The sequence below is a fragment of the Rutilus rutilus genome (genome assembly GCF_951802725.1).
Source record: "Rutilus rutilus genome assembly, chromosome: 18".
Classification (NCBI taxonomy): Eukaryota; Metazoa; Chordata; class Actinopteri; order Cypriniformes; family Leuciscidae; genus Rutilus; species Rutilus rutilus.
The window spans coordinates 28,744,485-28,771,781 of NC_140231.1; the positions used below are offsets into that span (position 1 = coordinate 28,744,485).

General features: G+C 37.6%; 3 protein-coding genes and 1 long non-coding RNA gene across 9 annotated transcripts in view; 1 reads left to right on the forward strand and 3 right to left on the reverse strand.

Moving 5' to 3' along the window:
- The first annotated feature begins 1,486 nt into the window (after window positions 1–1,486).
- dipk1b (divergent protein kinase domain 1B) lies at window positions 1,487–11,980 on the forward strand. Of its 2 annotated transcripts, XM_084387944.1 has the most exons (5): window positions 1,487–2,021; window positions 4,881–5,015; window positions 5,924–6,031; window positions 6,690–6,866; window positions 9,099–11,980. In XM_084387944.1, exons 1-5 carry the CDS (start codon window positions 1,956–1,958, stop codon window positions 9,909–9,911), a joined length of 1,299 nt encoding a protein of 432 aa, XP_084244070.1. In that variant the 5' UTR covers window positions 1,487–1,955; the 3' UTR covers window positions 9,912–11,980. The 2 variants fall into 2 exon arrangements, with proteins under 2 accessions (XP_084244070.1, XP_084244071.1); XM_084387945.1 differs by lacking the exons at window positions 1,487–2,021; window positions 4,881–5,015 and adding an exon at window positions 5,656–5,804.
- A 789-nt stretch (window positions 11,981–12,769) lies between these two features.
- On the reverse strand, window positions 12,770–16,173 carry LOC311277579. Of its 3 annotated transcripts, XR_014625293.1 has the most exons (5): window positions 16,089–16,173; window positions 15,403–15,461; window positions 14,374–14,602; window positions 13,599–14,291; window positions 12,770–13,047 (listed from the first exon to the last, which is right to left on the reverse strand). It is a non-coding gene; the product is annotated as an uncharacterized lncRNA (long non-coding RNA). The 3 variants fall into 3 exon arrangements; XR_014625292.1 differs by lacking the exon at window positions 14,374–14,602; XR_014625294.1 differs by lacking the exon at window positions 14,374–14,602 and having other exon boundaries at window positions 15,397–15,461.
- A 1,173-nt stretch (window positions 16,174–17,346) lies between these two features.
- On the reverse strand, window positions 17,347–20,442 carry mrps2 (mitochondrial ribosomal protein S2; the record flags this gene model as incomplete). The annotated part of the gene is made up of 4 exons (XM_084387962.1): window positions 17,347–18,124; window positions 19,111–19,240; window positions 19,948–20,052; window positions 20,304–20,442. The coding sequence occupies 4 exons, from the start codon at window positions 20,440–20,442 to the stop codon at window positions 17,590–17,592; spliced, it is 909 nt and encodes a 302-aa protein (XP_084244088.1). The 3' UTR covers window positions 17,347–17,589.
- The window catches only part of ppp1r26 (protein phosphatase 1, regulatory subunit 26), a 9,193-nt gene continuing 2,324 nt past the window's right edge, over window positions 20,429–27,297 (reverse strand). For 2 of the 3 annotated variants that reach the window (XM_084387947.1, XM_084387948.1), the window contains exons 2-5: window positions 24,011–27,297; window positions 21,270–21,387; window positions 20,954–21,003; window positions 20,465–20,737 (exon numbers count right to left, since the gene is read on the reverse strand). The exon at window positions 24,011–27,297 is cut by the window's right edge and continues 199 nt beyond it. In XM_084387947.1, the coding sequence (XP_084244073.1) occupies window positions 20,734–20,737; window positions 20,954–21,003; window positions 21,270–21,387; window positions 24,011–27,297 (3,459 nt within the window). In that variant the 3' untranslated portion in view covers window positions 20,465–20,733. The other variant, XR_014625296.1, reaches the window with a different exon arrangement.

Here is a 27,297-nt window from a genome sequence, read left to right on the forward strand (position 1 = left end):
TAATGAGTCAATACATCATCAATCAGTCTTGTTTTTGGCTTTCCCTGATGGTAAGCCTTTTATAAGTGTTTATATGGGGATAAGCGGGATGGTTTTCGCAGGAAATTGCATTCATGCGTCGCTCACTTGTTTGTGTCTCGTCATATCCGTAAATAGAGAAAAGTTGCTCCGGCTACTTTGACACATGTATGTCGTGGGAGTGGCATAGGTTAGTTTTCACAATGAGCAAGAAAGGTTGACATGGAGCAGCTAAATCTCAAACCTCAAACCAAAACGCGACAGAGCTCGTAATAAAACAAGAACCAACATAGGTTTGGCTTTTTGGAGAGAACTGAGGGATTTGAAATGTTGTGCAACATGGAGATGGTGTTTTTATACTCAGCAGGTGAGTAAGGTATTTTTTTTAACAGATAAATTGCCATATTATGTAGCTCTCCAACCGAGTTCATTGTAAAAAGTATTATCTTGTGCAGGGCCATTTCTTATTTCATTATGGGTTGCTGTTGCGCTGGAACTTAATTTCAAGTAAGTACCTTGTCTAATGGATAGCTACAGTAACATCTTCTGTCAGCTTGAGATCCCTCTCATCTAAATTGTATACATCTCTTAAGCCTATGAATGTTTAATGAGCAATATGGTAATTAAATCTCTCTTTCTTTAGTTATGAGAAAGAACCATTCATACAAACACAGCCATTTTCATCCATTTGGCTTTGCCAAAGCACAACTAAAAAAAACAACAACTTTTCTTCCACAAAATAAATGTTTTTTTGGTTTAATGGTTTAAACATTTTTTTTTTTTTTACCGCTATGGCCATGTACCTTTAAGAATGTTTATGCACGCTGATATAACTTGATATTCTAAATAATATATATCTAACTGATCATAACTAAAATCTAATTGAACTTAAGTGTTTCATTTTCTATTTTTCATAAATGTTCTAGAATTATTATTCAAAATGCATTTGACACTTCAATTACTTTTAGACTACAAATGTACTAAATGTGCAAAAAAAACATTGCAATTCTATTCTATTCTATTCTATTCTATTAAAGGGATTCCCTATTCTTTTCTGTTCTATGTTGATTATTTATTTTATGTATATTTTATTCAAAATGTCTTTCTATTTAGCCTCGGGTATATGGTTTTAATATCCTTGCAATATCATTTTTGTCTTTGGTCAAATTTAAGGGGTATTCTTATTGTCTTTTAATAAATAAAAAAGCGAAATTAAAGATATATCTTTTTTTATTATATGTTTCTATTCTAAATTTCACATTTAAAGGGATATTTCTCTTAATTGTATCCTATTGTATGTGGTCAAATTTAAGGGATAGTAGGCTATATTGTCTTTATATATATATATAAAAAAAAAAGTAATCGAAATAAATGTATTTTATCACATTTAAAGAGATGTTTATCTTATTTTTTATTAAATTGTAATCAGTCCTATTTAAAGGGACAGTATTGTTTGTTTTCTGTCGGTAGTGTAAATCAGAGTCTCTTCCCCTTTAAGGCGCTTTGTGGAGTCACAGAGAGGCCGAATCTCCAGCAGATCGTCAGTGATTCTCATTCTCACTCTGAAGGAGAATCAACCATCTGTCTAAATATCTTGCAAATGTCAGAGCTAGTTTTTAAAGCATCTTTGGCCGTACCGTATCTCGTCGCGCGAGGATGATGCCTGGAGCTCGCGCGTCTCTGGATGCAGCGCGTGCAAATGGATGCGTGTGCGCGCGCGTGCCCTTGAGTTGAGCACCACCAGCATGGGATGTTTCTCCATCGCACGGCCGATTGCATCTTGAAACGAAAGCACAGGGCTATAAAATAAGAGCAAATGATTATTTTTGCTCTTTATTGTGCCGGAGAACACCGCTGGCGTGTCGTCTGTAAAGGAGAAAACGAGATGAGAAAGTGAATCTGTAATTGTGCTGCGCATCATCAGTGTTCCTGTGAAGATGCCGAGGAGTTTACGCAGGCTGGTGCACCTGGTGCTCTTCTGTCCCTTATCGAAGGGTTTAAAGGTAACTTTCTTCACTCGAATGACGATGTTTGGGAATAATTTCCCTACGGAAACCTTTTAAAGAAATTGAAATAACACAGTAACACAAAAGTGTATGGTATATCACCATATTTTTTGAGTATGGCACCAAGGTAATATGTTTCCTGGGTATTGCATTACCATGAATACTGTGTAAATACCATGAGACATACAAATGGAAGTCATTCAGCACTATGAAAAGGGGAACCAGGTATAATGTTTATTCTAGTAAAGATATCTCATGGCAGGTTTAATTTTGAAAGTCAATTTCTGTTAGCTATTAAACATTTTTTCCCAGAAATATGTTGACATTTTGTGACACCATGCCTACTTATAGGGGGAACCTGCCAGTAAATGAACCTATTTTAGGCTTTTCAGCAAAATCTAAACAGCAGTGTCTATATATACCATTCATATATATATATATATTGCACACGTATTAATGAAACAGTAAATATGCTAAATTCAACATGTAAACATATCAACAAATTCTGTTAGTGAAAACACACATTTGTGTAATTGTACTTCTAAAAGTTACTGAAATACAGTCTTTGTGACCCAGTGTGACAACTAGCCCCGGACACCCCTATTCTATCATATAGCATGGTATGACCATTTGATACCATCACTGAATCTCCTGATTTATATTCATTGCATTCTTTGTCTGTATTGTTAAAAGACAGGTTACATAAATCATATGAAAGAGGATCTGTCATTTTAAATGTTGCAGTTAATATACTATCTTCCCATCTTTAGCTAATCTCACACACATACACACGACTGATGCTTAATGCACACCGTGACCGCACATAAGTGCACTCGGCGGAAGTGCACACTGTGACCGTTTGAGACTGTGTAGGTCAACTCCTTGCACTGAAGATGGCACAGATGACAAATGCATCTTTCTTTTCTCTCGTACAAGAGAACGAAAACAGCAGTGATTCAGCCTGAAGTTAAACAAAAGCACTAGAGTTTCACTGGTGTTTTATTCCATGCAATTACAATGGATGGGAACTGAGGCTTTCAGTCTTCCAAGAATGATGCAAAAGCTTAATAAAATATAAAAGTGATCCGGATGACTTGTACGCTATATTCCAAGTCTTCTGAAGCCATGTGTAAGGAACAGACTATTTAATTTGGTAACACTTTATTTAACAATGCCCTTGTTACATGTAGTTACTGTAGTAATAACTATAGATTATGCATACTTACATGGCATGCAAATAAGCCTAAACTAAAGCCTAATTCTAAAGCATTCCAAAGCATACTTAGTTTTTTTTTATGTGTACTCCATTTGATAACATGCGCAAATGTAGGCGGTGTGTCGTCTTTGTCAAGTGTCTGCCCTATTTTTTTTTCACAAGTTATGACTGAAGACAGATAAAAATGTATTTATACTCTTCGTACTCTTTATCTCAAAAAACCCCTCACACAATAGCTTGTCAATGCGGGCGTCTGTTGTTTTCCGTTTGTGATCAAATCATCAGGCTGGTATTGAGATCAATAGATTCATTGAAAAGATCTGAGTCAAAAGAATGAACCGTTCATGCATACGACATCTCTACTTTTGTGAACTCAAATGAACGTGTCAGGAAGAGATAGGGTGACATTTTTCATGATTGTGATCATATGACCTCTTTTTTGATACTTGAATGGTGTTTTTGCATGCTTTTTGAAGCTTGAAACCCTTATTAGTTGTATTTGCATGTCTTTTCAATTGCAATGTTGTTCATGTGAGTTTTGAACAACACGTGGGTGAGTAAATGATTACATAATGTTTATTTTTTACAATAAAAAATTCAGTGCATATTTTTACATGATAGAAATTTCTTTTAAAAACCTAATTTTTTGGATTGCTTGTTCAGGCCTTGTTTTCAGAGAACACACAGAGTGAATTTAGGTGTCTAATAACAGTTGTCTGTATCAACAGGCAGTAATCAGATATGTGTGTTTTCACAGAGTCACACACACTCACTTTCCCACTCGAGGACAGAGAACAGTTGCTGCCTCTGGCATTCAGTGCCCTTTTACACCTGAAATCTGTCCAAGAGAAGAGGACACATGCTAATCACCATTAAAATCTTTCTCTGTTGCTTTCTCTCTCAAAGTAGCAAAGCTACGGTTCCATCGCAAGCCAACTCGCCCCATTCTGATGTTCTGCTCAAATCAAAAACGTTTTTCAAATGACCTTTTAAATGTGGCTCAAATCCTGCATACAACCCTCCACCCTGGCATATTCATCACAATGTCATCATCAAGTTTCAACATGTAATTTAATAGAATTATTTCACTGTTCAAAGAAAAACATTTGAGACATAATACGCATCGATAAATATTAAATTTGAATTTGAAATGCATTTAAAGAAATTATATATTTAAATTAATTTACATTTTGCATATATATTTTTACATATTTTTATATGCACTTTTTGTGTAATACTTAATTCAGTTATTGTGTAAATTAATTATTCTAGATAATTTGCTTGTATATCATAAAATTATGACAATAGTTGAATTAAGATTCATCAATAAATATTACATTTTAAATTATTAAAAAATATATATATTCATTTTAAATATTACATTTAGCTTATTTTTAAAATATTTTAACTTTCTGTGTAATACGTCATATATTTATTGTAAGGTAAGAAAGAAATGGTTATACATTATTGTATGATATATAGTCGTCAAAGGTTGAGTTAAGATTGATATTATAATAATAATGATTTTTACACTGCACAGTTTGAAATTGGAAATAAGATCGAATTGAAAATGTAATGTAAACAAGAGCTTATATATGTCATGTGAAATATTGTTGAGTGTATATTTATGTTTCTTTCAGTCCCGCTTACCTGCAGTAAAGGTCAAGTACCTGTTGGTGGCGTGGTTTGGGATTCTGGTGGCCAGCTGGGTGATTTACATGCAGTATTCCTCTTATTCAGAGCTCTGCAGAGGACACGTCTGTACCATGCTCATCGTAAGTCACTGCATCCTCCATAATGCATAAGTTGAGCTGGACATCTCTTCCCATGAGCGCCATTCCCTGCCACTTAGGTGGAATCAACGTAGAATAGAGAGGATTTGCCACTTAAGACAGAGAGTGAGAGTCTTGTGATGGTTCAGGATGATTGACAAACACCTCAGTGCGAGCTCATACACAGATGGGGTATATTTATGCTGTTTTGCCCTCTAGTATTTGTCACTGACAGGAAGTCATTGCACATACAGTATCTGCTGAAACTGGAAAATTAAAAGGAGGAAGTGAGAGAGTTGGCAGTCCATAATTATGCTGTTATAGAAACCACATTTAAATATTCTCAGTTTTATTGTAACAGTTGGATAAATTATGCTGTGTGATTGAGTTTACATCCTGTGATTGAACTCATTCACATATTCTTTCTTAAAAAGATAGTTCACCAAAAAATGATCTCATCTACTCACCGTCTTGTATCAAACGAATTTGCCAGGCCTTTCAAAGTGATGTTAGAATATACGTCTCTGTACATATCTGTGTGTCACGGTTATAGTTTAGACTCTTGGTGAGGCCCAGAGAAAGGAAAGCCCTTTTCAGCTCTTGTTTTGCAGCATGCATGCTGACAGCCACTTTGATAGATATCAGAAATGAAAGCGAGAAGGAAGAGAGAGAGCGCAGATGAGAAGGAGAAGTAATACGCTGCCTTTAGAGTGATCTGTGCATTTGTGGTCATTATCTGCCCAAGCACCAATCCATCATAACATCATGATCCGTCTGTCCTCTAACTGGCAGGTTTGTCCTCCAGTGGCTGGAACAAGGCTGTTTAATTGAGAATAGATGGCAAGATCTAGTATTTACAGTATGTTGCATTTGTGGTTAATACTTGTCCTTTTCCTGTGTGTGTGTTTTAGTGCGATCATTACCGCAGAGGCATCATCTCGGGGTCAGTGTGTAAGTCTCTCTGCGAGGAGAAAACGCTGTCTTTTCAACACTGTCTTTCAACGTCACCAACACACCAGGTAAACACTAAGAAATAACTAAGAAATTATCTTTTTTGCATCACATTTATTTTCCATAACAAAAAAGCATTTTCCTCCCAGATTCTCATTGAGATAATGCATCTAGACATTTTACTTAATATTCACCGTTTTTTATTTAATATGCATTTTTCACAAAGGTGATTTTCCTATACTGCTATGTTACTTTTTTACTAAATAATTAAAAATAATTTAATTATTAATAATGTATTTTTTCTTTTCATTTTTTTGTCACTTTGTGAAAAATAAATAAATAAATAATATACAATAATGGATGATTCTTAAAATAAAATAGGTTTGAAATATGTTTAAAATATGTTCAGGTTACATTTGAATTAAAAAAAGAAAAGAGAAATCATTTTTTTGTCACAAAACAAGCACATTTTCCTCCCACAATATTCATTAGATATTTTACTTCATATTTACCTTTTTTTATTTAGTGACCTTTTTACTATATTCTTTTACCCTTTTTTTAATGCATTATTTATTTAATAAAAATAATTAAATAATTCATATTTTAAAAAAAAATTCCTTTCCATCATTTTTGGTCACAAGTTAACGTAAAAAAATAAATGATGCTCCTAAATAGGGCATATATATCTGTCACACAGCTGTTAATATATATGTGTGTGTGGTGCAGGTGTACAGTGCTGTGTGGAAGGAGAAAGCCTTGTTGGTGAAGTGTGGTATTGAAGAGAGCATGAGAGGAGAAACGGGTCCTGACACTCCACTACTGCATGACAACAACCTCTATGATAAACCCACCCGCGGAACATCCATGGATGAATTCAGAGCGATGCTGCATTCCTTCCTCAAGGTCTCTTCATCTACTACATCTCCTTTATTGTCAATTTTTCACATTAAAAGCTAATATCACAGCAAACCAGACCTGCATTCGACAAAGAAACCAGTTTTATGCTCATAGAGTACTAAAGTGCCTTTCCTTAAAGGGATACTTCACCTCTGGAAAGATGAATGTGTATTTAAAATGGGTCATTTATGTAGAAGAAATGTGAAATTATTTTGGAATTTGGAGCTTTCTAGACTGAGAAAAGCCAGAAAATTTATTTTTGGCTTATGTGGATGAAAGACAACAACTCCCAGAATGCAGTTTAAAACAACAAATGTAGGCTACTAGTGAGTCTCCGTGACGAGTCTTCCCGGGATTTCGAGATCGCCCAAAATGTCCGGGATTCGGCTTTTGCGTTCTACAGTCGCCATTCATTATGTTTACTGTGGCGAGCAGGACGAGACTGAGGGCCGTGAGAGAACGATGAGAGGCCGGTGGCGTGATTACTGAGACGCACCGGTCTCTTATCTCTCACGGAGGAGCGGGAATTTTCTTAGCAATGTTAAAACGCACATCAATCTTGTTTAGCGTTCATGTAAACACTATATTCATATTCACCAATCGGAATGAATTCAGTTAGATTGAAACAAAAGGTGTGCATGTAAACAATGAATGGCGACTGCAGAAAGCAAAAGCCGAATCCTGGACATTTTGGACGATCTCGACGGCCGGATATGTCCGGGAAAAAGAGTGTGGTAACCCCTGCTACTCAGCTTTCTCCACAGAACAAGAGCCTGCTAGCTTAGCTTCCAAAAAAAGATGTCTGACACTATGTGTACATTCTGTGAGTGAGATCCCACCCTTTATGGGCGGGTTGAAAACATGCGGGACAGCCCCTACTACTGGCTGTAGTCTTTAGCCTCTGGCCAAAAAATCCTCCGATGACGCAAAATGGCGATTTTTGCGTCATCTGAGGTTTTTTTCCAGACAAAAAATACATAAATCTCTCGTCTCAGGGGGATATGAGGGAGGAAAGCATGGTAATTCGAAAATACTACAGGTTTTCTACTAATACAAAGCTTAATGCTAAATCCTGAAGTATCCCTTTAAATTCTAGAACTTGACGTCTTTAACTTGAATTGTTGTGGTGCAGACGTGTAGACATCTCTAATGCCATCTTTGTCAATTTTAAGTTGAACATTTAATGCCTTGATTTTCAATGTTGATTAAATGAAATCACCATTCAACTGATCAGGAATATATGAAGAATATTCGCTGTGTCACCCAGCCCTAATTGTGACTGAGATTTGAGATGTTCATGCCCTGCAGAGCAAAGCAGAAAGTGCGCTAAAGACAGTCTAAGCCTCTCTAAGCTTTCGGCTGTTCCTCATTCTCCTGTAGAAGGGTGAAAATGGAGAGAGAGCAGGGGAGGGACTGGGGTAACAAGGAAGAGAAGCCAAAAATAACTGAAGGAGCTTGAAAAGGTCACCACCAGAACAATACACTCACTTTCAGTGTCACAGGGGAGAACAACAAACACACACGCTTAAACACAACCCACACAAATGCTGTAAATGGCCATGCACACTTCAGCATACAAGTGTACTTGATAAGACTGTAATTTAAACATCTCATGAAGTTTTGTGGCTTTTAGTCCGTGTCTGTTAATGTTGAGGCTTGTGTTGGTACTGAAATTAAAAAAATGTGACAATACCAGCATTTCCCTCTAGCATTTTGAACGCTGTTGAACGGATTCTTAAACACCTCTGATTGGCCGTTGCGTTCACGCACTCAACATATATGTCTGTGATTGGCTACAATCAATGAACAACGCTTCAAAAACATGGCTTCAAACGCTCCCTCGTGTATCTGTGTAAGCACTTGGTGAAGACAACATGTTTTTGAAGCGTTGATCATTGATTGTAGCCAATCACAGACATATATGTTGAGTGCGTGAACGCAATGGCCAATCAGAGGTGTTTAAGAATCCGTTCAACAGCGCACAAAATGCTAGAGAGAAATGCCGTTTTAAATTTCATTACCGACTTGGTACCGAAGTCGGTAGCTAATGTGTTTGTTAGTGTACACCTAAAATTGGCAAATTAATTCTTTTTTTCCCACTGAAAAACAATCCCAAATTTTTAAAAATGATCTAATACATAAATGCATATAAAGATTTTCTCCAATAAAATGCTCTCTAGAATGAATACTTCTATAATCCTAAATTTTCCCCTTTCTCCTTCTCTCATTCCTTCACAGGACAGTGTTGGAGAGCAATCGTCTCTTGGCACCCTTGTAACCCGTGTGATTTCTCTAGCTGATGTCAACGGTGATGGCAAAGTTTCATTAGCAGAGGCGAAATCCGTGTGGGCTTTGCTTCAGATCAATGAATTTGTTTTGATGGTGGCACTGCAGGATAAAGAACATGCTCCTCACCTGCTGGGCTTCTGTGGAGACCTTTACGTGACCGAACACGTAGCACACAGCGCCCTCTTCAGGCTGGAGGTGCCTGACTGGCTGCAGCCAGTATTTCCTGAGGCACTGGGTGTCGCTCTTAACCAGTGGCTCGCTCCCGCGTGGCCCCGCAGGGCTCGAATAACCATCGGTCTGCTAGAGTTCGTGGAGGAGGTGTTTCATGGCGTTTACGGAAGCTTCTATATATGTGACGCAAGCCCGAGAAGGGTTGGCTACAATGCAAATTATGACTTCAAAATGGCGGACCTTCAGAGCTTAGCATCGGAGGCAGCCGTCAAGGGGTTCCTGCGAGGGAGAACTTGCGAGGCAAATGCCGACTGCACTTACGGGCGAGATTGTACTGCGACGTGCGACCGATTGGCAAGGCAGTGCAATGTGGAGGTGGTGCAGCCCAACTTGGCCAAGGTGTGCGCGCTACTGCAAGACTTCCTACTCTTCGGAGCGCCATCAGACCTGAGGGAGGACCTGGAGAAACAGCTCCGCACCTGTGTGACTCTCAGCGGGCTTGCCTCGCAGATGGAGGTGCATCATTCCCTTGTTCTGAACAACCTCAAAACACTACTGTGGAAGAAGATCTCGAATACCAAGTACTCTTGAGACCAACATAGGGATGATCAAGAGAAAGGCAACGAAGAGCAGGAGAATTGGAGACTTCCTGAGAGCAAAAGTGGGGTCGGCACAGCAGCCTCTGAAGGGCCAACAGAACAGCTAAACTCTGTCAGCTACTAAGAACTTAAAATCTGTCGAACATCAATCATCTTTGAGAAAGAATATAGTGAATGCTAAGAAAGGGCATACACTACTACATCCCCACCTACTATTTTCATCAAGGGAATCAATTGAAGATCCTTTAATCCTATAGAAATGCCTTTTTTGTTCACCTTTGCCCGAAAGTTCTACGGTGAAGTAAGACCAGTCCAGTTAGGAACGAAAACAATTGGAGGACATTTGACTGTGCTACACCTTCCCAAATTATACTTTGAATCCTGCTTGGTCAACTTTTGGTTAAGGATCTGAGCTGCAAGCACAATACCAGTAGGGTCAATTCCAAGTAGAAGTGAACCTAGGAAAGGAGACTTTCTGAGAGATTGGACTTGCTCTACATCCCCACCCTCTATTTTACTAGGTTTCATTTTACTCGATTCATCTGAAACCCCTTTAAAGCTATAGAAAAACTATTGGAACTGTCTCTTTCCTTTGGCCAAAATTCGAAGAGTCTAATTAGGAACAAAGACAACTGGAGGACTTTCTTTGACCATGCAAAACCCCTTCCCAAATGAAACCTTAAGTCCTGCTCTGTAAACTTTTGGTTAAAAGGATTGGGGCTGCAAGCACAAAGATAAAAGGTTGATTCCATTAAGTAGTAACCCAAGGAAAGAGTTTGCAAGAGGACAGTCTTGACCTACAACTGTAATACCCTTGAGCAAGACAGTTTTAGTGAGTTGCTTCTTGAAGGGTAAACTACATCCACACCTGTTTTGACTTTAAACATGGAACAAGAGGGATCTTTAGCAATGTTTGGAAGCACCCTTCCTTTTAAGTCAGGACTCTACGCCGAAACCTGCAACTCAACCAAGACTGTCAACACTGGAATGAGTATGAGTTACAGGAATGAGTAAATGTCTTTTTACAGAGTGTATGGTGTGTTGGTGTGTGTGTATTCTAGGAGGACGCTTTATCTCATTTTGTAGTTTTACTGGAAGGATATTCCTTTTCTGAGCGGTCTGAAGCATTTGTGATTGGATTTGCTATGCTGAAACGGTGAGATTACTTGCTGTGTTTCTCAGGGTATGTGGATTTATGTTTTTGGAAAATGATTACTATTAAAGGGATAGATCACCCAAAAATAAACATTTTGTCATCATTTACTCACCTCACCCTCATGTTGTTTCAAACCTGTATGCGTTTCTTTGTTCTGTTAAACACAATAGAGGATATTTTAAATAATGCTGGTAACCAGAAAGTTGACAGTAGCCATTGAATTCCATAGCTATGGAAGTCAATGGGTCCATCAGCTGTTTGATTGCCAACATTCTTTAAAACATCTTCTTTTGTGTTTAACAGAACAAAGAAACCCGTACAGGTTAGGAACAACTTGAGGGCGAGCAAATGGTGAACTATCCCTTTAACATTAAACAATATGGCGTTGAACAGAAAGTACAGTTTGAGGAATCACGGTCTAGTGACTGAATGCACAGTTATGTCAAACATATTTGCATATAAACCTGAAAGTGCGTGTGCATACTGTAAACACTTCTACTTGACTCACAGTAGGCACTTTTCTAAACATCTCACATCTCATTAATACTAAACAACGTGCACATTACACGGATAACCAACAGGAAGTACATCTCTCTGAGTATTTACATTAAGAATCATGTGACCAAGCGCACATTTAAAATCTCTTTTTACTTTCAAGATCAGTCTCCTCCCTGACTGTGGTTCTTGCACAGATTCACACACACACTTTACCTATGCGAGAGTTGATTTCGAAAGGACATGCTTATGTCTTCTAGTGTGTGCTAGGCTTTTCATGTTGTTGAATGAAGTGATTTTTATGTACTATTAAGTCATGTTTCTTATTTTATCCTGTGTCTCTGTATGGAGAGCAGCACAATTAGCATCTGGCCTTGTTCAGGCTCTTAAATACTTATTTATTTTACCTCCATCATTCTGTTCAACTATTATTCAATGATTAGTAAATGTTTGAAACTCAAATTGTGCGTACGTACGTGTGTTTTATTAAATATGTTTTGTTTTTTTGTTTTTGGGTCAAGCACTGGCACAAAAAGCACAGCTCTTGGAGGACAAAACCCAAATGCGCGTATCCTTTTACCTGACCTTTAGAAAGAAACAAGGAATCTGAATATATTAGTCAAGGACGCCTCCCGAAACCTCACCTTTAAAGGGATGTGTTACTAACAGGACCAAAACATGTAAATTCACATGCTGGACTAACAAAGACTCAAACAAGCTGTTATTTATTTAAATTTATTTCATTAAATATTTATATGGCTGAAGAATTATCACATCAGAAGACTTTAGTTTAAAGTTAAGACTTGTTTTATTAGTTCCCCAAAAATATTCAATAATTTGACTCTAGCTGCAGATATTAATTATAGCCTATTTTACTTAGTATAATTATGAATGTAATTAAAGCATATAATATTTAAAATCTGAAAATACCCTACTGTGCAAAGCTTAATTTTCAGCATCATTACTCCCGTCTTCAGTGTCACATGATCCTTCAGAAATCATTCTAATATGCTGATTTGCTGCTCAAGAAGCATTTCTTTTTATTATTATCAATATTGAAAATAGAACTATTCACTTTGATGAATAGAAAGTTTGCAAGAACAGCATCTATTTGAAATAGAATGTTTTAAAACAATGTGTCACATTGATCTATTTAATGCATCCTTGCAGAATAAAAAATGACCCCAAACTCCATCAATTATGGAGAAAAAAGACAGATTTATTTTGTGATAATGACCAGTTCACTGTGGATTATCTCTGTTATGACAGCTTTCAAAATAAATAAACTGACACTGGATTATTGATGTGAGTGAAAACAACTGTACAATTCATGGATGTTTAAAAAGTTGACCAATCAGAATGAAGTATGTTGTGGGTGATAGTCATGTGATCTTGTTCAGCTGGCCCAAAGAGCAGGTGGAGATCGAGTCCGATACATGTGGCACGCAGCAGATGAACATTTTGGTAGGTCATGTTTCTGAAATTATTAAAGCAAAATAAAGATTGAAGCAAAGATCCATTTCTGAGAAAGTAAAAATCACAACACACTTCACACAAAATCATACGGTTTCATCAGCAGAAGGAATCCCGAGACTTTTGTTGTTGTTGCTCTACTGATTTCTTTTTGACAACTTTTAATTAAATTCAGAATAGCTGATTTTCTGAATTAGAATGAATTAGAACCTAAACATACTGCAGATAACAGCATGACAGTCATGCAAAGTTGATTGGAAATGAAAAAAATAGAGATTGGTCTGTTATTCAAACTGTTTTATAATCATTTTAGGACCAACTAAACTTTACAGGATTAAAATCCCCCTGGAAACAGGGACTCAGGCTGGTTTGTACGGACTGGCACTCATTCTTTGTATTGTGGAATTGTGTGTACAAAGTAATTTCTGGCGCCCTTCTGCTCTATGCTGCCTCATGACACAGACACGGCACATCCAGCAGTGCTGCAACGCCTCGAGGAGCAAAAACACCTCTGTGGGTGTGTGTGTGTGTGTTTAGTGGAGGAGGAAAACTTACTTGTCCAGCTTTCTGCAGTCGACCTTTGACCTCTGTTCAGGGTACTGTGTTAAATTGCCCCTATTATGCTATTTTAAAGGTTCCTAATTTTGTTTTGGAGGCTCCTACAATAGATATACATGCATCCAAGGTAAAAAAAAAAAAACATTTTACTTTTCGACTAATATACATTGCAGCATCACCTCTTTTCTCACAGTGTCTGAAACAGTTTAATAAATGACCCAGTCTCTCTAAACCCCTTTTTTCTGAGAGCCTGCTCTGTTATGATTGGTCAGATGGTTCAGTCTGTTGTGATTGATCTACTCTGCTCTGATTGGTCAGATGGTTTAGTCTGTTGTGATTGGTCTACTCTGCTCTGATTGGTCAGATGGTTTAGTCTGTTGTGATTGGTCTACTCTGCTCTGATTGGTCAGATGGTTTAGTCTGTTGTGATTGGTCTACTCTGCTCTGATTGGTCAGATGGCCAAGTCTGTTGTGATTGGTCTACTCTGCTCTGATTGGTCAGATGGCCCAGTCTATTGTGATTGGTCTACTCTGCTCTGATTGGTCAGATGGCCCAGTCTGTTGTGATTGGTCACAACTGTAATATCCGAAAAAGCATAATAGGGGCACTTTAAGTCACAACCCATTTAAAATGCAGCTCCACTTCATCCATTCCGTGTCTGTCTTGAGTTCATGAAGCACAGTTAGAATCTAGAATATTCAAATACAAAAACAATTTAAGGGAACAATGGAGTATTTGGAAAGAGTTTAACAGACTAAAATGGGCACTAACACACACAGAGGTCTGGGTTGGGTTATCCGGCCTCGTTCCAAGCCCCTGGTCCACCATGCAGGACAGCAGGGTCGATCACAAGCCAGTTTCTTTCTGCCCACTTTTGGCACAACAGTGGCATCACAGCCAGAGTTACGTCTCATAGGGCAAAACCCAGAGAACACAAACACACAACTACACACACACACACACACACACACACACACACACACACACACACACACACACACTAACACAAGATACACACACTGATAGACTTAAGCAAAAAAAGATTTGTACAGAATTATTGTGCAAATGATATGCATTGCACTTATTTGTATGCATTTATAATGCAGTTGTATGTTATTAATTAATATATTATGTAAAATACTTGTACTGTTAATTAGAAAAATGCTACATATACAGTTTATTTACACTACTGTTTAAAAGTTTGAGGTCAGAAAATATTTGTAAGGTTTCTGAAGGAAGTCTCTTCTGCCACCTAGGCTGCATTTATTTAATACAAAAATACAGTAAAAACAAAAATAATATTATTACAGTCATCAAAATATTATTACAATTTAAAACAACTGTTTTGTATTTGAATATATTTTACAATGTCATTTATTACAACATATTACATTTTTACTCAGAATTCTTTGATGAATAGAAAGTTCAGCATTTATTTGAAATAGAAATATTTTGTAACATTATAAACATTTAAATAATATAAGTGTATGTATATATATATATTATATATATACAGTAAATATTTACTGTCACTTTGATCAATTTAATGCATCCTTGCTAAATCAAACCATTAATTTCTTTAATACTTAACTATTAAGACCTTTATATAAGAACTTTTATAAATTGCAGTCTAAAAACAAATATGAGAAAATTTTAAAACTGTCAACTGTGTTTTATAAATAACAGAATATATTTTTTTTTATTCTCTGATCACTTTGAAATTTCCTTAAGATTTAATTTTGGCAGAAGCAGGCTAGTAAGTGAAATTCAACCATATATGGTTAAAAATATTACCTTTACCTGATGCTGGAAAATCATGGTGGTTTCCAAACAGGAAGAAAAAGGCCTTCATTCAGGGTCTGTAGTGGAGTTAAAACATACTTGTTTAACAGCATTGCTTTCTGTAAAGTAGACCTCACTGCAGTGGGTTCAGTGTGGTTACAGTGCATTGCATTGTGATTGACAGCAGTGAGTGTCACTTTGAGTTGAAATCACGTGTCTTGCGCGTTCACGCCCCCTACCGACACGAGCACGCGCTGCGTCGCTGCTGTGTGTCCAAGAATAAAAATAACTAAATATATAGTATAATATATAAATAAATAAAGTACTAAAACATGACATCACGGTTTCATTATAAGCTTTTAACAGCAGAATCCAGGATTTTGCGTTTGCATGCAACACGTGGGCGGTTTCAGCCAGTTTTAAGCAGGAAGGTGACTTATGTCTGTAAACATTGCATATGTACCAATCGACCATATTTAATGTGATTAATTAATGCATCATAAATACTATTACATACTTCTTTTTATGACGCCACACTCATTACCCTTACTAAGTATTCTAATGCACAAGATCTAATGTACAGTCAATATCTTATACAATACAATAAATAACATAAAATGCCTACGTCTACATAATAAAAATCTAACGCGCAAATTATTTTGCTTCGTGAAATCAATATGTAGGCAATATGTAGATGTTCTCACCTTCATTGCAGAAGGAAAAAAGACCCAGTGAGATTCTTTTACTGTCTATGGTGAGTCCAGAGGAGCTAAAGGTATTTATAGTAAGAAGTACGGCAGCCTGCTGGGACATTCAAGGCGGATTTACACAGAGCCATGAATTAATGCTTCAATTCCTCTCCAAAAAGGCAAAACAAAAGGTTGGGGGTCTTATTGAACGGTATTTTTAAAATACAAGTATGTATATGTTTCGAACATTGCAATAAGGTTAGAAAAGTCATAACGTGTATTTTCATTTCAGAAATAGACAATTTAATTTCCTATTTGAGTTGTCAAAAATATCAATGAAATCTCATTTGTTATTATCTATTAAATAAATGTTTTTGTTTTTTAATTGTTGTGGGTTCCCTATATTATTAACATTAATAATTATTATGAATTAGTTTGATTATTAGGATTTTTGGTCTGGTTTTAATACAATTCACCGCACCCCTAAAATATTTAAATTAAAACTCACACAATATAAACAGTTAATAGTAACAAAATACCAAACCGTTCAAAACAATATTATAACAAAATTATGACAAAAACCCATTACAAAAATAAAACAACATAAATTATGATAAATAAAAATATTTAACAAATATGTTCACAATTTATAATTGCATTTAATATTTTCATAAGCTGTTTATACTGTATAGCCTAGAATTACAACTTTTTTTTACTTCAAAATGTTTTGTTACATTTATGCCTGAAAATGACTTTTACTATCATTAATTTGGCTTGTTATTTAGCATTTTAGGCTGCATGTGTAATTGTTTATATATATAAAATTATATATATATATATATATATATATATATACACACACACACACAGTGCTGGTCAGAATTATTTGCCCCCTTGGTAAATAAGATCAAAGATGGCTGTAAAAAGTAAATCTGCATTGTTCATCCTTTTGATATGTTATAAAAAAAAAAAAAAGCAAACCTCTAACCTGGAAGTGGGGGGAAAAAATCACATTATGAAATACATGTTTTTCTCCAAAACATGTTGAGAACAATTATTTGGTCAAATCCATGATGCCATGTATCTGAATAAGATGTCCAGGACCTCTGGCAGAAAATGAGGCCCACAGCATTAAAGATACAGCAGTGTATTTCATTTTACACATAGGGTAGTTTTTTATCCCTGTGTGCATCAAACCCATCTTAAGTGTTTGCTGTCAAAAAAGCACATTTTTTTGTTTCATATGACCATCTTTAATGGCACGACAAGTAAACAGGTTTCGCAAAACTTTATTGGGTTCATAACAAGTGAGCAATGGAAATCAAAACAAAATCAATAAATATTCAGTTTGAAGCCACTGGATTTTACATTGGCAAATTAAGTTGTTGGACGTCTTCAGGTCTGGGATGGTTCATTTTTAACCTGACTTTGAACTGCAGTTACTCATATTTCGACTGAGCTTTCTATATGTGGACGAACACTGTGATTAGCGCTGCTGAAGCTCATTGACTTCCCCTCATCCTGAGGCTGAAATACCCTTGAGAAGCTCCATCTGTCTCCTCTTGTCCTTTGCCCTGTTCACTGTCATTTTGAATAGCCGGCAGTACGTCTCCATCGCAACAGGAGTGTCATCGTTGCCTGGCACTGGGTACGTGATGAGGCTGGGGTTACAATTAGAGTCCACAATCCCGACGGTGGGAATATTCATTTTGGCTGCGTCCCGGATCCCGACGTGCTGCTGGAAAACGTTATTGAGCGTGGAGAAGAAGACGATGAGGTCTGGAAGTCTCACCCCGGGGCTGTACTGGATAGGGGCGTTGGTGAGCAGTCCTCCCTTCCAGTAGCGCGTGTGAGCGTATTCTCCGCACTCCCTCGCCGTCGACTCCACCAGGTGCCCGAACTGCCGCCTGCGGCTCACGAACAGGATGATCCCGCCGCGGTACGCCACGTGAGCCGTGAAGTTCAGCGCCCGCTGGAGGTGTTCTGCTGTCTGCTCCAGATCTATGATGTCAACATCCAGACGAGAGCCGAACACGTACGGTTCCATCAGCCTAGAGAGAGGAACATAGCTTAGAGATCTCAAATAAAGTTCAGGGTTTGCCACATTATATATATTTAATACAGTAGTGGCTAAAAGTGATGTCCAGTCTAAGAAAATTGGCAAATTATAAAAAGTGTATTAAGATTTTGTTAGCATAAAGACATTATGATGAACACATGCAAAATACAAGAGAGAACCAACAAAATATGAATAACCGATTATGATGTACGTCAATGTATGCTTTTTCCTGAGCATTTGTTTTTTGCATAGTACAAAATATAAAACATTTTCCTCATACTTTGATGATTTAATCGAACTTGTAGGGTCATTAAAAACACTACTGTGTGTGTGTGTGTGTGTGTGTGTGTGTGTGTGTATATATATATATATATTTTTTTTTTATATATATCCATACATACATACATACATATACACACACACACATACATGCATGCATACAGAAAAAACAACAATAATGTGAAACATTATTACAATTCTATTTTAATATTCTTTAAAATATTAATTATTTCTGTCATGCAAAGCTGAATTTCTGAAGGATCATGTGACACTGGAGTAATGATGCTGAAAATGAAGCTTTGCATCACATAAATAAATACTACTTTAAGGTATATTAAAATAGAAAACCATTATTTTACATTTTTATTTATTTTTATTTTTACGTTTTTTTTTTTTTTTTTTTATAAAATAAATGCAGCCTTGGTGAGACCGGTAGCCTACTGTATATATATATATATACACACACACAGTACACCCACACAAACACACTTAAATATGTATAGTTGTGTATATACATATAGATATTTTAATTGTGTAACAAATGAATTAAAAACATTCTAAATAACTATAAACACAAATATTCCATGTAGTTTCCTCAAGTAATAGGCCAAAAAATAGGTAATTTAAACTGAATGTATTATTATAATAACTATAAGAATATCAAGTCATACTGAAAGACACTGCATGTGAATTACCCACCTGTGTCGGCAGCCTTTCTTGTGTCCGAGATGGACACGGGCCTCAAACAGGTCCTTTATGGAGAAGAGCTCAGACAAGCGGAAATAGTCTGGTTGAGTAAGTGGGAAGTTCTGGATTTTCTCTGTAGCAGCTGCATATGTAAGACTGCATATTAGTTATGAATAAATATATCTCACACTCTCATTGGTTTTTTTTGTATAGGGCTTTTAAATATTGTTTTACAGCTTTACAGAAAAAAAGCACACATATCAGGTACTTACATTAAAGTTCATACACCACATAAGCTAACTAAAGAGGAATCATTCTACATCGAGCTGCTTCTATATGCAAGATACATCTCATCTGTATTAATTTATGTCTTTGTGGTTAAACAATAAAGTAATGTAAAATGTGGTGACAGATTTTGTGGTAGGAAACGCAAAGCAAAACCAAATCGCAAAGAAAATTGTTATATACCAAGCGTTTTCAATCTTTAGATGCCACGGACCCCCAAATATAATCCTCCTCCTCAAGGGACAACCATCGTAAAACTTAAAAGGTTGCTAATGTATTTTATATGTAAATAATTAAACAAATGATAGTGAAATTAGCTATATTTAATCATTTACTTTAACCTAATATCTTTTGTATTTTAATCAATTATTTATTTATATTGAATCATTTCTTTTTAATTTCATTCATTTTTAAAGTCTGTATTTCCTCTAAACAATTCCATCGACCCCCAGCACTCCCTTGTGGCTCCCAGTTTGAAAAGCTCTGTAATATACTATACACAGACAGAAATTATATCTCTAGGTCGCTGTGTATCATAATGATAATAATAAGAATCATAATCACCGGTGTCTCTCGTTGATTTGACTGCAGCTGCTGCAGAGCTGAATGTCTGTCCGTGACATGAGAACACAGCAGTGACCAACCGAGGTCTCCTGAGAACCTGCGTTACTGAAATCATCATATTCAATTTATTAAATGTTAGAATTTTTATTTATTTTTTTACATACAAAAGTATGTTGCATGCATGGCTTCTCAGAAACTCGATGGTCACGTAGTTTCACACGTAATTTATTGTGTCATTACAAATCACAAGCAAGATTACAAAGTAATTATGTGTTAATAACTATTCTTATTTTACTATGGTTTACACAATAAAATGCACTTAAACTAACATTACATAAAAACACGTTTTATTTCACCTCTAGTTAAGACGCCCGCTGCCATGTTTCCGTTCGAGCTCCGCCCACTGAGCTTGAGGGAAAGCGCAGAGGATTGTGGGTAGCGATGTTCCAAACAATGCTTTGGTCTTATAAAAACCGTTTGGGTTACACACCACATGAACTACAAGTACCACAATGTCCCCGTTATTCGAAATGAACAAAACAAAAAACTTTATTCAAAGAACCAGTGTCTTTTTGATTACAATGGACAATTTAAATGATGGAACTTAAGAACGATAGATAAAACAAAAAAATAAAAACAAATATAAATCCAGAACTAAATAATGTGCTGCAACAATTACATTTCAAAAATAATATATATTTTCTTACATTTTAAATATAGTTCATATTACAATATTCTGTTGAACACGAGAACCTTCTTTTCATTATATTTTCCAGCTTCTTCAGTTTATCTGTAATAAAACAAAACATCATGGACAAGTTCCACTAATGCGTAACAACCAGAAAGCATCAAAATAATTTCTGATGGAACGCCTATCACATTATCACAATTCTTTACACAAAAACAACTCCACCAATATATCTATTTATAGTGTGAGCCATCAGTTGTTGTTTTATGTGTCATTTAGTGAACAATAGGTCCTGTATTATCTAAGTGGTGTATTTACCTGGGCACACTGACCACAAACTGCAGCCTTCGTTTCACTGTTTTGCAGTCCTACAACACACACACACACACACACACACACGCAAAACACATAAAAACATGTTTTGCCCAATATTGCCATCTTTGCTAGGACATTTTGTCCCCATAACGTAGGGTTTACCAGGACCACACACACACAGAGACTTAACCACTTCAATAACTCAACCATCACATCTATACTGTATATATTCCCTTATACGTAATGAGTGTATTAAATCTGTTACATCAGTGTGTGTGCAAGTAAATGCATGAATCTTTAATATAGCAATTGTATGTACCTCTAGCTGCTTTTGAATGAGGCGGCGTCTGGTTTGGAATTTCAGACACCTCTCCTCCGTGTCCAGAGCGATATATGGGCTTAGTAAGAACCCTGGATCTATAGAGGTGGAGAGAGACCTGGAGCAAACAAAACAAACATATTTACACATGCATGTACACTGCCAGTCTCTGCATCTGTCATCTGCAAATAACACATTTGATGATACTATAAAATACAAAGCATGTTCTTTTTTAAAAACACTATTCGGTTTAGAGCTCCAATCTTCATTTAGCAAACACATCTGGATGCGCGTTTATTTACTTTAGCATTACAGTGTAGGAGATAAAGCAACAAATCTAGAATTACATATTCAAGTAAAAACAAAACATCAACATTTACAAACATGCAAACTGTTTAAAACATAATTGGATAGCAGAAAGCATTTTTAACATAAACATAAAAAGCATTAAAACATTTGTATATATTTATAATATTGGTCTGATACAGTATATCATGCATCAAGTTCGACCAACACAGCATGTGGACACAATAATGCAACAAACATTTGTATTACATTACATTCTTACGAAATCCTCCAATCTTCTTTTGTGAGTAAAAATTGACAGCCCATCCCTTTGTGTCTTGATGAGTGTTTAATTACTCTAGAGTAAAAACATGAACATTCAGCAGGACAGAAATATAAAACAAAATATTTTGGAATATTCGCCAGTCAGTTACACGACGTAGATGTAGTTAATTTTTAACCAGATTATCCAAGAGTGCGCACATAAACCGCCATTAGCTTTAGTTTCCTTGGACATCTGTGAGAAAGGAAGCAACTTTATATTAAGATATAGCAGAGGAAGCTATGCAAGATACTGATCATAAACATGTACGGGAACTCACACACACGTTCATGCATGTTTGCACACACACACAGTTAAGAACAATACAGCCTCGTGTCTCAAAGTCAATTTTTATTATACATCTTCAGAGATACAGTTTGAGTTTATTTTCTCTGTGCAGAGCAGGGGACCAAAAAAGTTATTTTTTTGCAAAATATTTATGAAAACTGGCAATGCCCAGCATAGTCAGCATGAGTCTTTACTTTCTTCTCTTCTATAAACAAAAATAAATAACATTCTTTTTACATAGGAAAACCCCTACATATAATAAGCAACAGAAACAGGAACTAAGAAACAGGTGCGGAGAGAGAGAGAGAGAGAGAGAGAGAGAAAGAAAGAAAGAAAGAGAGAAAGAGAGAGAGAGAGAGAGAGATTGTGTGACTTGATAATTGTGTTTTGATAATATGCAAACGTGCAAATTAAAAAGAGAAAGATGACTGAATATTGAAACAATGAGTTTCCTCCTTGTAATTTGTAATCAGTCTGATATAAATCTCTGAATGTTTTAAGTCCAGTGGTACAAAAATAACCTAGTTATGACAAAAGAATATAAAGAACTCCTAACTAAATACAAAAAAAAAAAAAAAAACATTATTAAAAGGGCACATCAGGGGAAAAATGCATTTGTTGAGGGCAAATTAGTAATTCAAAGGGCAAAGGATACAATGCTACTGCCATTTTTCTATAAAATTTTCATACCAAGTAAATGGCTGTTTGTCATACACATTCTATATACATATTGTATGTAAACTCAAAGGGACTCATTATGAAACACAAGCAGAACAAATTTCTTGGTAAACTGTTTGCAAAATTCATTGTAAGAAATTCATTTTGCCTGCGTTTCACAAACGAGGCCTATTTTAGTCCTTCACTGTTGCACTGAGGAGATTTTCCTCATTAAGAATCCTCAGGGAACATTTAATGTTACTGAGAGGCGACTCAGACCTCCCTCTCAGAGGTCAGAGGTCAAAATTATGTCGTTCTATTGTGGATGAATTACTCTGAAACATATCAAAATATTTACAAAAAAATGTCGTAGTTCTTAAGAACCATTGCAAAAATGTATAACAAATGAATATGCATTGATGCACACTGAAACGGTTTCATTCTCTTGGCTTCTACATTCTGCAGTCCTTTTTACAGTTTAGTACTGGAAGATGCAATCCGCACAGGTTTATTTACCTTTTAGCCATGTTTTTCTGGGGAATTTTTTAACCTGTGGAACTCTTATGTAAACTCACCGGTTATATTTTCATCTTTTCATAAACCTTCGGTTTTTCATAGCAATTACTTTTCGTAGTCACAATTTCAAAACAATAAGTATTAAGCAAAGTTTGTAAAGCAGGATTCATTCAGAAATGCTGCAGAGAAAAAAAAACAACAACAAAAACAATAAAAAAAAGTTTAATCTCTCTTTATGACATGTCCGCTTTTAAATATATTTATAAATGTACAAACATACAAAAAAAATGATGTGGTACACTCAAACAGTCCTACATGAGGTCCCTTGGAACCTAAATAATACAGTACAAAAAGACAAAAATGTTGAAATGCAGGATGAGACGCTGCAGTCCGTCAGGCTAAATGCTGAAAATAAAACACAACTAACGCTTAAAGCCGAAGGAAAATTTCGGCTGTATGGTTGGGAATCTTGCAGAACACCTGTGGATCAGATATGGATCCATAACTCCGCCCAAACCAATGACCAAAACTCTCATTAATCCTTCTAATTAAAGACTGTAACAAGTCTTTCATATCTTAGATGGATCAAAAGCATGGATTGGTACTGGGCTTTTGGCGACCATGTTCCCTCAACTGATATGTGTGTGTGTGTTTGGAGAGAACAAGTACTCACTGATTAGTGGGCTGATTCCTCCTGTCTTTTGTCTTCTGATCTTTCCTTTCCTCATCTGACTCTACATCTGTCTCATCAACACATTTATCTTCCTCATCTTCCTGCTTTTTCTCTTCCTTGCTAACACTTTCTCCCTCCCTTTGTTTTTCTCCTAAACTTGCAGTGGATTCTGTCGACTCAGCTTGGATGCCCTGCAGTTTTGTCTTTGCTGAGAGTGACGGGAAAGGAGTCTGGTCCCGTTGCGCCTGGATTACTTCGTTGCCCAGGTGGGGCTGCGGTACGGGTGAGGGCTGGCACAGATGTGAGGTGGCGGGGGATAAGTGTAGTCTATCGGAGAGGTGTCTTTCCCTTTTCAGGCGGTTATGCAAGTAAAGTCCCTCTGTCCTGCCCCCAGTGGGTGCTGAGGTCGAGAGGTCACCAGTGATGACGGCAGGGTTATCTGCAGGGGAACTAATTTGAGGTTTCGAAAGAGGTGAGGGACAAAGAGAGCTAATGACATCCTTTAAAGGTATCCTGGTGGCTGATCTACTGTGGCGGTCATTACAGTCTGCCGAGGAAGGGTCCTTGACGTCGTTCATACTGCTGTTAACGGGCCTCAACAGGAACAAGTTTTGGTGTTGATGACCTGATGAAGGGGGCGTTTCTGACCCCACAGAGGGTGTTGTGAAGGAGTTGGGTCTGATGCCATGACTTGTCGGACTGTCCTTTCCTGTCTGGGAGCCGCCGTTCTTTGGATCTCTTGGGGTCGAGATCTCAAACGTTTGACTTTCAGTCCTCCTGAAACCCATAATGCAATTGCTGCCTGGTGTCAGGACTGGTCCCTTGTTGAGTTCTGCAGGTGCATCCATGGGTCTTGTGGGTGTGGCTATAGATTCCTCTTGCGTTTCACTTTTACTACCAGAGGTTGACGTTGAAGCAGACGCTGGAGATTCTTCTTTCGTCTTTTGAATTTCTGTTTTAACATCAAACTCTGCAGATGAGGTCAAAGAGTTTACGGCCTCTTCCTGTTTGATGTTTGCGGCGAGAGGTGCGGAAACCTTGGCCCTTTCAGCTAGAAATCTCCTGATCTCTTGCTCAATGCTATCATCGCTGTCAACAGAACTGTCATTATCTTCTGCACGTGGACTGGAAGAAGGTACATCCCCATCTGTGGCCTTGGGAACCCCATCATTCCCGGTCACTTTGTCGGTTTGTGCAGGGCTTTTAGATTGTTTGATGTTCTGGACTTCTGATTTGCCTTTAACAGCTTTGCTTTTAGAACCCTTGTCGTTTTTAGCCTGAACGTTCAGTGTTTCTTTGCCACCTTTCAAGATGCCAGACTTAACCAGCTTGGCGGTTGGGATACTCTTCTGGTCGGTGAAAGGTTTCTGTTTTTTCACGACATCCAAAGACGATGCCTCTGAAGTCCTGGCATTTTTTCTCGACTTCATATCCCTCACTTTCTTTTTGACTTTTTTCTTTGTCTTAAGCAAGTCCTTAATTGCAGCATCTAAGTCCTCATCACTGTCCAGGGAGCTGCTTTTGTCACTGCTGTCGTTTCTCTCAGAGCCAATCACAGTCTTTGGGCTGGATGTACTGTAAGTGGAACCTTTGTCTTTGGGTTCACTAACATCCAAATCCTTGCAAGGTGGGGAGTTCTGCTTCGGTTTGCTATTTTTTATGGTGGTTAGACTGCTTGAATGTGATGTCACAGTGGGAATGGTAGAAAGGTCAGATCTGGTGGAGTCACTCTGAATCAGAGGTGTCCCTGGGGGCTCCTCTTTAACATTTAATACCAAGTCACCATCTCTGTCAAGTTTGCTTTGTTCCTCTTTAAACTTGCGTTTTTTTGACAGGGAGAGCCTGGCTGCTTTATTCGGCTGGGTTTCCTTCGTCGTCGTCTTCTTCGGCTCCTTGCTTGCTGTCAGATCTCCTGAAGCTGGTGGAGGTGCACCTGCTGTTATCGGAAGCTCTTTGTTCATTTTTGCTTTATGCTCCAAAAATTTCCGTATCTCTTGTTCAATTCCATCCTCACTGTCAACGGAGCTCTCATCACTTTTATTTTCAGATGGGGCAACAATGGGGAATGGTGGAGTCTGCAGCAAATTTGTGTTAGCAATGCTTAAGTTGGACTCAAACACCTCGGGCATGACAGTTTTGGAGATGTCTAGAATGGCTTCTGCACACATCAGCTCAGCAGTGTTGACCTTCAGGCTGGAGTGGATCTGATGTTCGGTGTGGGTTTGTTTTGGGTTTGGAGGGGGAGGTGTAAACCCTTTAACTTTAGAGCCCTGGGATGTACACTTATTCAAACAGTGGTTTACAGCCAATGGTGTAGGGGGATTAGACTTCTTGGTTGTCAGTTTCTTCTTCTTGTTGTTCTTCTTCGACAGCGCTTTGAGTGGCTGAGTGCTCATGCGTTCGGGAGAAATGACGGATGGTTTGCTACGTTGCACAGGCAGGAGTTGGGGAGGTTTGAGAGGACTCTTCTTTTTCTTCTGCTTGTGTTTATCTTCCTGGAAGCGACGGATGGCTTCCTCAATACCTTCATCACTGCTCGAATCAGAGTCCTCCCTTTGCCGTGAAGGTCTCTGGACATCTTTGTCACTTTCCTGTTTTTCTCTTTTCTCCTGCTGGAATCTCTGAATCTCTTCTTCGATTCCATCATCGCTGCTTGAATCGAGCAATTCCTCTTCCTCTTTAATGACAAGACGAGGTGGAGTTCTGTCCATCTCGGAAGACGAGGAAGATCCTTTCTTAGCTCTGGGTAGAGGAAGACTTTTTACAGGCAAAACTTTACTTGAGTCAGTTTTCTTAAAGGGATTTTCTTTGCTTAGCTTCTTCTTGATGACTTTCTTCTTTAATGCCAGCGTCCCACTCAAGGCTTTCTGGATATGATTGCTAGCGGTTAACACCTTGGCACTACTGGAATGTGTGTGTTGTTTAGCAGCATCTGGGACAGTTGGTTCTCTCCGTGGAAGTTTGGGCGGTGGGGGCGAACTTGTCACCAGATCCCCTTTGCGTTTGTGGTCCACCTTCTCCTTCAAATACTCTTGAATAGCTTCCTCAATGCCCCTGTCCACAGAATCGTCACTATCTGAATCATCGCCAGTATCAACCATGGCGGACTGTAGCTTAGTGTCGGCCCCTGCTCGTCGGGATCTCGTCGCAGTGTCCATACATCGCAATTGACCCTTGTAGCCAGCCTCGTGGCTGGAATGAGCAGCCTTTTCGGGCTGCCCGTTTTCATTCATGTCCGAAGACTGGGTGCTGTGAAGGCTCTCTATAATCATCTGGATCTTCTGTGG

Excerpts from the sequence above, each read along its gene's own strand:
- dipk1b (XM_084387944.1), top strand. The coding sequence starts at position 1,956 with ATGCCGAGGAGTTTACGCAGGCTGGTGCACCTGGTGCTCTTCTGTCCC. Across the intron at positions 5,016-5,923 it reads ACGTCTGTACCATGCTCATC|TGCGATCATTACCGCAGAGG; the intron begins GTAAGTCACTGC and ends TGTGTGTTTTAG. Across the intron at positions 6,867-9,098 it reads TGCTGCATTCCTTCCTCAAG|GACAGTGTTGGAGAGCAATC; the intron begins GTCTCTTCATCT and ends ATTCCTTCACAG.